The sequence below is a fragment of the Typopeltis vanoorti genome, chromosome 7 (genome assembly GCF_054136105.1).
Source record: "Typopeltis vanoorti isolate ZY-2024b chromosome 7, IOZ_Tvanoo_1.0, whole genome shotgun sequence".
Classification (NCBI taxonomy): domain Eukaryota; kingdom Metazoa; phylum Arthropoda; class Arachnida; order Uropygi; family Thelyphonidae; genus Typopeltis; species Typopeltis vanoorti.
The window spans coordinates 2324872-2339712 of record NC_143555.1 but is presented as its reverse complement, the minus strand read 5'-3'; the positions used below and the strand labels follow the sequence as shown (position 1 = coordinate 2339712).

Sequence of the window (14841 nt, the reverse complement as noted above, 5' to 3'; positions counted from 1 at the left end):
ACCATGTTATTAATAATTATTTTAATTTCCCAATGTTTCGACCTTCATATTAAGGTCATCATCTGGAGTATATATATATATATATATATACAGAGCCAAGCTAAATTACATTTCACATAGTATCCTGAAGAGACAATGATTTGATCAACGGTTATTCTATGGGCCTGCGTGACCTTTAGTGAAAATAAAATAAAATTACAATAAATGAAATAAAATAAAAACTACATCAAAGCTATATTCTATTTAAGACAACATCAGAGAAACATTCTTTCATATAGATAGTTTGGTTACAGTAAAAATAATGTCTTAATTTAACATGACAATTGTTATATTAGATTAAAATCCTGGATTACCTATGGTCCTATTTATTATTAGGGAGACTCCAGAGAGTCCTTAGAATCATCGAGGGAGGCCCTAAACATCATGTCCAACTATTTCTAGTTCTTCTGATGACTCCCCAAACTCTACTCTTTCTTACATGTGAGGTACCTGTTCTTGGTAGAAGGGACCTCCTATTGATGGTACTGGCTATTTTTGTCCTTATTTTATTACATATTCTGTGCTCTCTTCTCTGGAGTTTTTTTTTTTACTAATGTAAGTTACAGACCACCATCACTGATATCCAATGTCTTGTCACGGTGTTTGCCATTGTTAGATCGTGAACGAGGCCTGCCTTTACTAGACAGACACTCAATTGTGATCTAACAATGAAAGGAGCTTTAAACCAGAGAAAATACCTGTACTGCTGGTCAAAATTGTATTGGAAAGAAATAAGGAAAGGGGGGTAAAGTAAAGTGTATCATATTATTATTATTTCGGGCGACTCCAGGGAGTCCTTAGACTCATCGAGGGAGGCCATCATGTCCACACAACTATATGACATTCTCACAGTATCTATCATACCTTGCCTTGAACTCACTCACTGTCATAGCACCCACAACAGACTCTGGCAGCTTATTCCACTCATTTACCACTCTAAAAGTAAAGAACCCAGCTCTAACACCCTTGCTAACCACACTCTTACCCAGCTTCCATAGTGTCCCCTAGTGCTCCCACCACCAGTCCTGATCTCAAAAATATCCTCTGAATTAATCCTATAGAAACCCTTTAGCAATTTGAATGTCTCAATCATATCTACCCTTTTCCACCTATTAACTAATTTCTGCAACCCACAAATCTTCAACCTGTTCTCATAAGGTTCATTCCATAGACCTGCTATCATCTTGGTCACTCGCCTCTGGATCCTCTCCACCTCCTCCCCATCAAGAAGAAACCTAGGTGACCAAATCTGGGCACAGTAGTCGAGATGAGGTCTTATCAAGGCTTGGTACAGGGGTACAATGTCTCTGCTCATCAAAGTATTTTTCAACAACCAAGCGAGTTGACGAGCTGATTTAGCCACTTTTGCAATGTGCCCCCTAAACTTCATCTCCCTATCCACCACACTCCCAAGTCCCTGGCCTCATCAATCTCCTAGAGTACAGTTCCACCAATGTGGTATACTGCTGCTAATCTTTTCACCCCAAAATGCATAACCTTACACTTTGCCACATTAAACTGACATCCATTTTCCTTAGCCCAATCCTCCAAACTATCCAAGTCGTCCTGCAAGATTTTGACATCTTCTGCATTCACTATTGCCCTACCCAACTTTACATCATCAGCGAAGAAATGAACTGTTCCTCTTAGATCCTTCCCTATATCGTTAATGAACAAGTTAAACAGTAGTGGTCCAAGAACAGAACCCTGCGGCACACCACTAGTCACAGGCCGTCTTTTGGACTCTACTCCTGAATAAACTACTCTCTGATATCTCTCCATCAACCACCCACCAATCCAATATCCATTCCCATATGTTGTAGTTTATGGATTAGAATTCAATGTGGTATCCTGTCAAAAGCCTTAGCCAGGTCCAGCAGAATCACTGTACACCCATTACCCTTATCCATTTCAGTCATCACTGTGTTATAAAACTTGAACAAGTTACTGAGGCATGATCTACCCTTCACAAAGCCATGCTGTCCCCCCATACAGCATCTCATTTTCATCAATCCATTCCTGTGTTTTTCCCTTGACTACTTTCTTCAAGACCTTGACAATGACAAGTTAATTTATAATTAACTCTTAGGGAGAAGGGTTAAGTGGGTAGAATATGCACCTTCCATATGCTTGGGATTTTTAGACTATCATTATTGTTAAGATTAGGGTGATTGATAGGAATCTCATAGGCCTCCTTAAATTTACATTCATACCATGTTCTTTTATGTTAAAAAAATTAGCAGTTACCAGTCTACCAATTTCATCAACGAAATTTCAAACACTCAATCATTTCTTTTCTACTAACCACATATTGAAAGAAATGTATGGTATTTTTCTTGGCCTGCATGGCTAATTGCCACTCATAATCCGCTTTTCTATTCTTGCAGAACTAGTTGTTTGCTTACCTTGTTCTTTATTCTTAACATGCAACTAGTTATCATCATTCGTATTCAGCGTGCTACATAATCCCTTCTTCCAGATTATTTTTTAACATGAATCCCACTCATGAAAGGTTGCAAACTTATCACTACATTATTACTATTACGGGCAACTCCAGGGAGTCATTGGACTCATCGAGGGAGGCCCCAAATCATATTCATCACAACTATTTGACATTCATACAGTATCTATCATACCTCGCCTTAAACTCATTCACTGTCACAGCATCCACCACAGACTCAGGGAGCGCATTCCACTCATTCACTACTCTAAAAGTAAAGAACCCAGCTCTAACACCTTTACTAACTACACTTTTGCCCAGTTTCCATGGATGTCCCCTAGTCCTCCCAAAACCAGCCCTGTTCTCAAAAATATCTTCTGAATTAATTTTATAGAAACCCTTCAGTAATTTGAATGTCTCAATCATATCTCCCCTCCTCCGCCTATCAACCAATTTTTGCAACCCACAAATCCTCAACCTGTTCTCACACAGTTCATTCCACAGACCTGCTATCATCTTGGTCACTCGCCTCTGGATCCTCTCCACCTCCTCCTCATCAAGAAGAAACCTAGGTGACCAAATCTGAGCACAGTAGTCTAGATGGGGTCTTATCAAGGCTCGATACAGAGGAACAATAACCTGCTTGTCTCTGCTTGTCATCGTATTCTTCAGCAACCAAGTGATTTGATGAGCTGTTTTGGTCACTTTTGCAATGTGTCCCCTAAATTTCAATTCCTTATCTACCAACACTCCTAAATCTCGTGCCTCATCAATTTCCTGGAGCACGGTTCCACCAATGCAGTAAACTGCCGCCAATCTTTTCACCCCAAAATGCATAACCTTACATTTTGCCACATTAAACTGACATCCATTCTTCTTAGCCCAGACCTCCAATCTATCCAAATCATCCTGCAAAATTTTGACGTCATCTGCATTCACTATTGCCCTACCCAACTTCGCATCATCCGCAAACAAATGAACTGTTCCTCTCAGATCATTTCCTATATCATTTATGAACAAATTAAACAGCAGTGGTCCAAGAACAGATCCTTGTGGCACACCACTAGTCACAGGCCGTCTTGTGGACTCTACTCCCAAGTAAACCACTCTCTGATATCTCTCCGTCAACCACCCTCCTATCCATCTCACCAACCCTATGTCCATTCCCATATGCTGCAATTTACTGATTAGAATTCCATGTGGAATCCTGTCAAAGGCCTTGGCAAGGTCCAGTAGAATCACCGTAAACCCATTACCCTTATCCAGTTCAGCCGTCACTGTGTTATAATACGTGAGCAAGTTACTTAGGCATGACCTACCCTTCACAAAACCATGCTGTCCCCGATACAGTATCCCATTTTCTTCTATCCAATCTTGTATTTTCCTCTTGACTATTTTCTCTAAGACCTTGACAATGATTCCTGATATGCTAATCGGTCGGTAATTTACTACAGCAGTCTTGGAACCACCTTTATGCAGTGGAACTATTTTCCCCTCTTTCCACCCGCTCGGGACTAACCCAGACCCGAGACTCAAATTAAACAAAATGGTCAAGGGTACTGACAATTCTTTAGCTGCTTCTCGTACAACACCAGCTGGTATACCATCCAATCCCACAGATGTATTGACATTGAGGTTATGCAATAGACTACTCACCTCCACTTCATTAACCACAATTCCCGTATAATCTACTGGTTTATTCGTTTCTGCAATGTCACCACCTGGATGATATACTTTTGCAAAGTGCTCACTCAGTAACTCAACTATCTCAACTGATTCAGTTACCTCCCTACCATCGGCATTCTTTAAAATCAATCTGCCATGTACATTTTTCCTTTTACTTGCTACACATCTAAAAAACTGTTTAGGATTCTCTTTAGCCTGCATGGCCAATGTTCTTTCGTAATCCTTTTTTGCTTTTCTTACCACACTCGTCACCCTTCTGGCCTGTGCTTTATACCGTTCATGTGCCTGCCGGTCACCCTTCTCCTTAAATTCCCTCCATAGTTGTTTCTTTTTTTGCAACTCAAGCTTAATGGTGTTATTCATCCATTTAACCCCTACTTGATTTAATATTCGGACTCTAGGTATACAGTCAGCCATTGCTTCATGCAAGCACTTCTTAACTACCTCCCATGCACTATCAACTTCTAGTCCTTGCAGTTGTACATGCCATGGCACTGAACCAATCAAACTCCTAAGCTTGTCATACTTTCCAGCCCGATAATTCCACATGTACCCTGTCTTAATTGAAAATTCTACACCTTTAGCCACCTCCCAAGTTAAGACCCTATGATCACTCTCACCGATTGGTGGCAATGTGATCATATTTGTTACAGCCAAATCCTCAGATGTAATTACTAGATCAAGCACTCTCTGACCCCTAGTATTTTCCATTACATGCTGTCGCAGATAGTTATCCCTTAATAACCGCATAAAATCCAGTTCCTTCCTCCCGTGTGTCCTCTCTTCACTCCAATCAATGCGACCATAGTTGAAATCTCCCATGGCCTCAAATGTGCTCTTTTCTCTATACTGCAATTCAACTTCTATTCTCCTTGGCTGGAGCTCATCAGCTATCATCAACAATACTCCTCCCCCCATTTTATTCTCTCTGTCATTCCTGAACACACTATACCCATCACATTCAATCCCACTAGTTATATCATCTACAGTCAGCCATGTTTCACTAATACCTATAACCTGTGGTCTGGAAGTGCCAACCATGGCCAAAAACTCTTCCTTCTTGTTCCTAATACTCCTAGTATTAGTGTACATGAATTTAAGACCCCCATTAGCCCCAACCCTACCTTGATGCCTTATATTAACTATCCCACTCAGATTTGTTGTCCTTATTTGCTCTGGCATATTATATTCATTCTTACATTCAACTGCCTCCATAAGGACTGTATCTCTACTCCCCCCCCCTTAACAAATCTAGTTTCCCTGAATTTGCACATCCACTACATTCAGCAACACTTTCTCAAGTCTTCTTACACCGTAACCATTCAAATGCAAGCCATCCATCTTATATAGATCCTTTCGCCCATCAAACTCACTCCACACATCCACAAATTCCACACCACTCGTCATACATAACCGACGCATAAAGTCATTTGCAATTTTAGCCCTCCTTTTAAACATTTCACTGTCATACCGTGGCAAAAGACTAATCATTCTAACTCTCTCACTCTTTTCTTTTGCTACCTCAAACAATTCATTCAGGTCTTCTATCATTTCCATTTTATCTCCTTTCAAATCATTCGTACCTGCCACAACAATCATTTCTTTCACCCTTTCCTTTTGCTCTCTAATAGACGCAGTTACGTCCTTTATGGTCGCACCAGGTTGGTACGATTTTGTCAAATCCTCTACTAACACACCTCGTACTAACGAGTCTCCATACAGCACTCTATCCTTCATTTTGTTCATGTTCACATTCATACGTCTATTTTTCCTGTCATACCTTTTATTATTGGTTGGTTCATTCAGTCTACTTTTGTTCATGCACTCTAGCTGCTGTTTTGCTCTTTCTATCGCACTATTCAACAACGCGATCTCACTCAATGCATCTATCTCATCTTTTTTGTTCTCTGAGAAACCATTTATACTATCATTCACACTTTCTACATTCACACTCTCACAATTTTCATGTACAACCTTGCCGTTTCTTGTCATATCCCTGTTTCCTTCATTCTGAAGGTTGACAAAAATATCACACTCACGATCCGAAATACACTTCAATTCCGCATTCTCCCTACATTTTCTACACACATTCAATCCTTTATTATCATCTAACCACACTCCGACCGCACTCCGCAAAGCGTACATTTCACAGCTAGTACACTGACTCATTTCTTTTATGCTACCGTTCTTTGATAACGATGGCGAACCTTCATTACTGGCCGCCATTTTCCTTCGCACAGGTGCCGTTACTTATCTGTGATGTGTTTTGTCAAATTATACCCTCAAATTATACTGTCAAATTATTATCATGAATTGATTAAGAGTTACATACTGTAGAAACAGTCTGCTCTTAGAGACCAAAGATGGAGCTTCAAGCCACTTTAAGGCAATTTTTCCAAACATCCATGTCCATAATGAGATTCAAATCCACAATGTATATCTAATCATAATGTCTCCTACTTGGTGAGAACTGATCATACAGAATGATCAGTTCTCACCAAGAGTTATATTGGTTATGACAGATACAATATCCATTAGGCCAAACAAGTATGCTTAATCTCTCCATTCATCTGTTTTACACCTACCTAAGCTAGCCTCCTGTTTTTTATTAGATATTATTCTGTTAAGCAGCTCTTGACTACAGCGTAAGCAACAATGATTTCCTTTCTACCTAACCCCACATTCCATGTTATATCTCTAAGTTGCCTCCTGATCTTTTCATAATTACCAGTTTTTTAAATCCACATATATCTTTCCTCATAGAAGAAATCATATATAGGTAATCATCACCTATGTATGATTTCTCATCGTTCTGTATGATCAGTTCTCACCAAGTAGAAGATTCAGTACCCCATTCAGTCACATTTTCCAATTTTGTGTGCTCTCCATTATACAGCTTCTGTTCCAAAATAAAAGAAATTTATTTTTCTTGTTCCTACATCACCTCAATCCCATCTATATTATTCTAATTTAAATTCTCCCTAAAAATCTTTCTTCTCTAGTATTTTATCATGTTCTTGCTTTAAGCTTATGTTTACAGTACTTAAAATATAGGCAATGTGTCCTTTCTTTTGTTTGCTTGCTAATTGGCTTTTTCATATTTCAGTTTATTCTATTAATATGCTCCATATGATATTTTTAGCCATTCATTTATTTATTCATTCTGACACTTTTCTTAAATATTTTTGTTTTTCATTCTATCAAGTTTCAACTTTTCACTTAAAATGATACATACTGTACTTTTCTGTGTATAAGATGCCTCCATATATAAGACGAACGCTACTTTTTCGAACCCAAAATTAAAAAATCAATATTTTAAACATCTCCACTGTCTAATCACACACTCACTGAAGCTTTATTTACATGTTCTTTTATGTAATTGATGACTTTTAACTTAAATTTTGAAGAATATGACAATCGTTTTTTATTTTCTGACATTTTTATGGGCTAGCACTTTAAAATATTGTTAATGCATTAACTTATCCCACCAACGAGTTTCAGATGTATGAATGCTTTCAGTGTTCTGATTGGTTTATTTAGAATCAGCCATTAATGACATCAATCAACATCATCGACATCTTCACATTAAAGGCAAAGAGTTAACAAAGGCTAGTGATATTGGCAGAAGCTTGTTCACAGAGACAAAGTACCGGCAGTTTCCCCACAGCACCTCATGGGTCTCTCAACCGGTTACCCCCCCCCCCCCCATGTTTTAGTAATTTACTTGCATTTTATGAAAGATGACAAGTGTGTTATATAAGGGAGAATCATATACAGTGATATTCATAGATTTTGTAAAAGGATTTGATAGTTTACCACATGATAAGTCGGTGTCCAAGCTGCAGAGGATGGGAATAGATTGTATATTGGTTAGATGGATCAGAGATTCACTCTCTCTCTCTCTCTCTCTCTCTCTCTCTCGGAACGATACCAGCAGGTTGAGTACGATGGTGCAGTGGCTCAAAAAAAGGAGGTAACCAGTGGCATGCCCCCAGGGTTCTGTGCTTGTGTCCCCATTTTTTAATTTGTTTGTAAATGATATAACCCTGTGGACTGACTATGAATCTTCAGTTGTCTGCTGATAATGCAAAGTTGGGAAGAATTATAAGTAGCACAGCTGATGTTAATTCCCTTCATTAAGATTTGAATAGACTTTTTACTTGGACAAAAGAGTGGGGTTGTAGTTTTAATATCAATAAATGCAAGGTTTGCATTTTGAAGTGAAGAAATATAAAGCTGTGTACTATATTGATGGCGCCATACTGCAGGAAGATGATAAGATTAGAGATTTGGGAGTGATGGTTGACAATAGACTGAAGTTTAGAGGGAATATTGCTAGTGTTGCAAAGGCTGCACATCGTAGTGCTCCTATGATAAGAAGTACTCTATGTAGGGATAACAAAGTAGTTGTGCCACTGTATAAGGCACTGGTCAGGCCATACTTGGACTATTGTGCTCAGATCTCTTTGCCTTGTTTTCGATGTGATGTGGAAACATTGAAGAGGGTCCAGAGACGAGTAACTAAGACAATGTGTGCAAGATGCAGAATTTCTGCTTAGTGAGGATATATTGTTGGAGGTGGAAGAAATAAGAGATCTGGGGGACACATAGCCAAAATTGTGAAGACAACACAAAGGCTTCTGGGAATGATGCAGAGGACACTGATGTTTAGAAGTAGGGAGATTCTTGTTCCATTGCATAAGGCTTTGATTAGGCCATATATGGACAATTGTGCCCAGATTTGGTCACCTGGTTTTCAGAAGGATGAAGAGATGTAGGAAACGGGTCCAAAGAACCTTGATTGACTAAGGTCAATCAAGGTTCTCCCTGGAAACTGTATAAAGAGGGTGTGAGTAGGGGAATGAGGGGCAGGTTGTTTTGTGCAGAGTTGTAGTTTCTGACCTCTGGAATGTCGAGTATGAGGAAAGATTGAGAAGATGTAATTTGCAGAGTCTGGTGGACAGGAGGAAGAGGGGAGATATGATAGAGACCTACAAGTTGGTAAGGGGTTGTTATAGGATCAATGCTGGAGAAGTTCTACAGAAAATAGTGGGAGATCGGGGGGAGAACCAGAGGTCATCGCTGGAAACTGTATCAAGAGGGTGTGAGGGGCAGGTTTTTTTCGTGCAGAGTTATAAGTGATTGGAATGCCTTGCTTGAGAGTGTGGTGTCTGCAAGGAGTTTGAATGTGTTCAAGGCACGGTATGATGAGCCGTGTGTGTGATAAAAGGACCTTCTAGATGAGTCTTTGACTCCATGAGGTCTTGGGGTGGTAATAATAATAATAATAATAATAATAATAATAATAATAATAATATCGGGACTCTGGAATGCTGGCTATGGGGAGAGGTAGAAGAAATGTATATTGCAAAGTTTGGTGGATAGGAGGACGAGAGGTGATATGATAGAGACATTTAAGTTAGTGAGAGAATTTTATCAGATTAATCCAGTGGAGATTATAAAAAGAGAAGAAGGTGAGAGGGGAAGAACCATTTGCCATCCCTGGAAATTAAGCAAAAGTGTGGTGAAGAGGGGTGTGAGGAGTAGATTTTTTTACTTGGAGAATTGTCAGTGAATGGAATGCATTACCAAAATGTGCTGTTAATGCAAGGAGTGATGTCAATTTATGTTATTATTACGACTCTAAATGATAAATATTTTCAGTTGAATGAATCTCCCACGATGAGTCTGCTGACTCCATAGAGGGTGTAATAATAATAATAAACAGCTAATGAAAGATTACTTCCCAAAACTTTGAGACTGGTATACAATCAGAACAAATAAAATTTTGATAGTGTCAACGTTTCACAAGATTCAAGAAAAATTATCATATTTAAATCTAGTAGAATAAAGAATCTTGGTTTTATGCCAAAGAACTCTGTCTAGTGTCAATGGCATGGTATGCAAGACAAGAATTTTCATATTCTAAGAATCTGATGAGGTCCTGATTGTCTTTTATTCTACACTTAGTAAAATGGTCTATCTCTCTAAAATATCCAGGTCAACATGCGCAGAGGGTTCAAGAAATAGTGGAAAAGACAGTTTCTCAGTTGGTTCAAAGGTGTGTATAGATTATATTTCAAAAGAACCCATCTTTTTCCTGGTAAGAAACTCATAGTAAAGGTGGACCAAGCTCTCGTCACTCCTTTTCTCAGTATCTCCCATAATGCAAAGCATATCTCCTTGCGGACATGTATAATGCTATGCATTAAGGGAAGGGCCACTATCCAGACCAGTTTCGACCTTTATTGGGGTCTCATCAGTGGGAGCAAGACCCAGAAGTGGTGATACTAAGGCATAAGCAATGGTGAAGTCATATTTACCTATACAAGTTGCCAAAAAGTCCTGAAATACTTCAGGTGCAAACTTTGTTTGCTTACACTTGGATAAAGGAGTAAACCAAATTTATTATAGTCTAACCAAGTGGAAAATAAACTTCCAACATATTTCTCCAAATCCAGAGTAATTTAATAATAAGGTGGTACACCTTTTGGCAACTCATATAGGTAAATATGACCTCTCCATTGCTTCTGCCTTAGTATCACCACTTCTGGGTCTGGCTCCCACTGACAAGACCTAAATAAATGTCAAAACCGGTCTGGGTAGTGGCCCTTCCCTTAATGCATAGCATTATACATGTCTGCAAGTAGATGTGCTTTGCATTATGGGAGATACTGAGACAAGGAGTGATGAGAGCTAGTCCACCTTTACTACGAGTTGCGCCTGAAGTATCTTCAGGCGCAAACTTTGTTTGCTTACACTTGGATAAAGGATTAAACCAAATTTATTATAGTCTAACCAAGTGGAAAATAAACTTTCAACTGATGTTCTTTCATTCTTTTTCCCACAGAACGACCTGTTTGTCCAAAGTATGATAAATTACATTCACACGGTATCTGGTAAACACCAGCTAATGATAGAGGTGTCAGTCTGTCTTTTGTAGATGGCATCGAGTGAGAAATTTTGTTGATAGTAATATATTTGGGAATAAGATGGTACTTCTTCAAAATTTTGCCAATAGGTTGTGAGATGCCCGAAATATAAGGGATTGGAACTCTGCAGTCTGTTGAAGAATCCTGAGGTGTGGGAACATAGGAGTCAATTATCTGCTGTATTTGATTAGGGTTGTAACCATTAGATTCTATTAACTTTTTTATAGTGAAAAGTTCTTGTTGTAAGCTAAAGGGGGAGGAGCACACTTTATGTGCTCTATTAATTAAAGATTTGATAACACCGATTTTTTGAGAGGTGTGATGAGCAGACTTTTGATTAATGTACTGATAAGTTGACAGTCAAACTAGAGCAGATGGGGTTGGATATTAGATTAGTGCATTGAATTGGAGACTGGCTATCTGATAGGTATCAACAACTTGTGTATGGGGGAGCGATATCCAGGAAAAGGAAAGTCACTAGTGGAGCGCCTCAAGGGTCTGTTTTAGGGCCATTACTATTTAACTTGTATATTAATGATATTGGCAAAGATTTGGATGGAGATATTCAGTTGTTTGCAGATGATGCAAAGTTGGGACGAACCATAAAGAGTAGTGAAGATGTTGTGGCCTTGCAAGAAGACTTGAATAAATTGAGTGATTGGGCAAGCAAATGGGGATGTGAGTTCAATGTTGCAAAATGTAAGGTTTTAAAATTTGGAAAACAAAGATGGGATGCAGAATTTATGCTTGGTAAGAATATATTGTTGGAAGTAGAGGAAATAAGAGATCTGAGGGTGATAGTGGATAAGGATCTAAAATTTAGTGGACACATCGCCAAAATTGTGAAGACAACACAAAGGCTTCTGGGAATGATGCGGAGGACACTGACATGTAGAAGTAGGGAGATTCTTGTTCCATTGTATAAGGCTTTGATTAAGCCACACATGGACTATTGTGTCCAGATTTGGTCACGGGTTTTCAGAAGGATGAAGAGATGTTGGAAAGGGTCCAAAGGCGACTGACTAAGGTAGTTTCTGACCTCTGGAATGTTGAGTATGAGGAAAGATTGAGAAGATATAATTTGCAGAGTCTGGTGGAGAGAAGGAAGAGGGGGAGATATGATAAAGACCTACAAGTTGGTAAGGGGTTGTTATAAGATCAACGGTGGAGAAGTTCTACAGAGAATAGTGGGAGATCAGGGGAGAACCAGAGGTCATCCCTGGAAACTGTATAAAGAGGGTGTGAGTAGGGGAGTGAGAGGCAGGATTTTTTCGTGCAGAGTTGTGAATGATTGGAATGCCTTGCCTGAGAGTGTGGTGTCTGCAAGGAGTTTTGAGTGTGTTTAAGACACGGTATGATGAGATGTGTGTGTGATAAAAGGACCTCCCAGATGAGTCTTTGACTCCATGAGGTCTTGTTTAATAATAATATGTATCTGCTAGTAAAGGTAGGTTTTCGATAGACAATTGTTGATAAAGTACCAGAGGATGTGGGATAAGGAGGATGTCCAAGAATGGTAAACTACCAGCCTTTTCATTTTCCATGGTGAACTGAATGTGTGGGTGAAGGCTATTTATCTGTTGTAGCAATGTGGTAAGTTCCTCTTCAGCATGTGGCCAAATAGCAAAGATATCATCAACATAATGAAACAACCAAAGAGAGGGTTGGGGATGAATAGATGAAAATAACGTGTCTTCCAGATGGTTCAAAAAATAGTTTGTCAAAGGTGGAGACAGAGGGCTACCCATGGCAGTACCTTCAACTTGTTTGTAGATCTTGTTTTTATATTTCAGGCATCTCAGAACATGACAGAATTTTGAAGAAGTATCATCTTATTCCTACATATTTTCCTATCAACAAAATTCCTCACTCATTGCCATCTACAAAAGACAAACTGGCACCTCTATCATTAGCTGCTGTTTACCAGATACCGTGTGAATGTAATTTATCATTCTTTGGACAAGAAGGCCGTTCTGTGGAAAAAAGAATGAAGGAACATCAGTATTATATCAAATACATGAAACCTCATTAGTCTGGTCTAGCACAACATAGTATTGACACTAAACATAATATCCAGTGGGATAAAGCTAGTTTTCTCCACAGATGCAAGTTTAAATATGAACGCCTTTTTAAAGAAAGTTGCAAAGCCCTTTTACATCGACCGAATTTGAATCGAAATGACTGTCTCTCTCTCCCAAACATTTGGGAGATTCATATCTTATGCAACCATCAATGAAATAGTTTTCAAGAACTATTTAATAATATTTTATTAATAGTAATTTTCTGGCACGCAGCAACAATTTTAATTGCTAATCCACTGACTGTTCTGTACTTTGTATTCTATTCCTTTAACTGTTTGTTCTACACTGATGATGTACTGTTACTTTCAGTATATGAAATATTTGTACCTTTAATTCATTAAAGTTATTACTGTTGGTTTTATACGTGTTAAGTTATTAATTTTAATTATGCCACAGGTACCTCTAAAGATTAGTTCAATAATCTATAACTGATTTTTTTGTAAGTTACAAAAATTTGGTTTATAAGCAAAAAAGTGGGGGGGAGAGGGGGGAGAGTTGGTAAAACAATTCTATGGTACTATATGGGATTAATGCAAAGGAATTTTACTATGTCCATTTTTGAATGTTTTTCAGTGAATGAGCTGAAAAAGAAATGTGAAAAGTATTGTGCAAGAGATTATGTTTTTTTTTAATGTTGTCCTCACTCATGAAATGTTATGTGCATACCTATAGTACAGTTTGTATAATGGGTATGTTAGGATTTTTTTTATTTTTATGAATTTTGTGTACACACACACACACACACACATCTTTTTTTTTCATTTATTTTTTACATTTCTGTCCAGAGAAATGTAAGAATGTAATTCTATTTCTTTATAAGTTTTAACATTCCATGTTGCAGTTTTTGTTTTTCCATTTCTATTCCAATGTCATTTTCCAGAGTTGATCTCAATGTTTATCTTTTGTAGCTTAAAAGTAAGTCACAATTACCCCATATGTAATATTCCCCAGGTTGGTACATAGTCTTTTTCATAGGCTTTATACATGCATGCACCATGACCACATCTTCAAATAAGATTAACAGAAAATATACTTACAAGTCTGTTTTTAAGGCTGATACATCCAGTCCTGTAGAATCAGTAACCATTATCTCTCCACTTCTACTGTCGATTGTAAAGAGATTCAGATTATTTCCTGTTATAATGCTATATACAGGAATTGATGTAATATCTGCATCTTTGGCCTAAAATAAATAAGTCATTTTAATTTGAGAACCTTTGAATTAAACTCTGATCATTATATGGTATCAGCAAAAATTCGTTTTAAACGAAAGTGGCTAAAAACACATAGAATTGAAAATTCTTACCAGCCAAGCTACAAAATTTCTTCATTACAGGATCCTCAAGTTAGACAACAATATCCAAAATGCACAAACTTAAAGACAGAAACCACACATGAATCAAATGACATAGAAGATGAATGGGAAAATTTGAAACAAATTCTCACAAAAGCAGCAACAGGAACCTTAGGAAAAAAGCACAAATGGATTAGAAAAAGAGGACTACAAGACTGGAACAAAGAAATAGAAAATATAATAAAAACCAAAAAGGACAGTTACCAGAAATGGCTAAATTCCAAAACAATAGAAGCAGAAATAGAGTATAACAGAAATAGTGCAATTGCAAAAAGAAGTAAGGAAAAAACATAGAGAAAGATGGAACAA

At 38.1% G+C, this 14841-nt stretch overlaps 1 protein-coding gene across 1 annotated transcript in view; it reads right to left on the bottom strand.

The window, feature by feature from the left end:
• Cad87A (cadherin 87A) overlaps nt 1-14841 on the bottom strand; it is a 1045423-nt gene that overhangs the window by 503481 nt on the left and 527101 nt on the right. The window contains exon 17 of the mRNA XM_090395555.1: nt 14216-14361. Coding sequence (XP_090251681.1) covers nt 14216-14361 — 146 coding nt within the window. The remainder of the gene's footprint in view (nt 1-14215; nt 14362-14841) is intronic.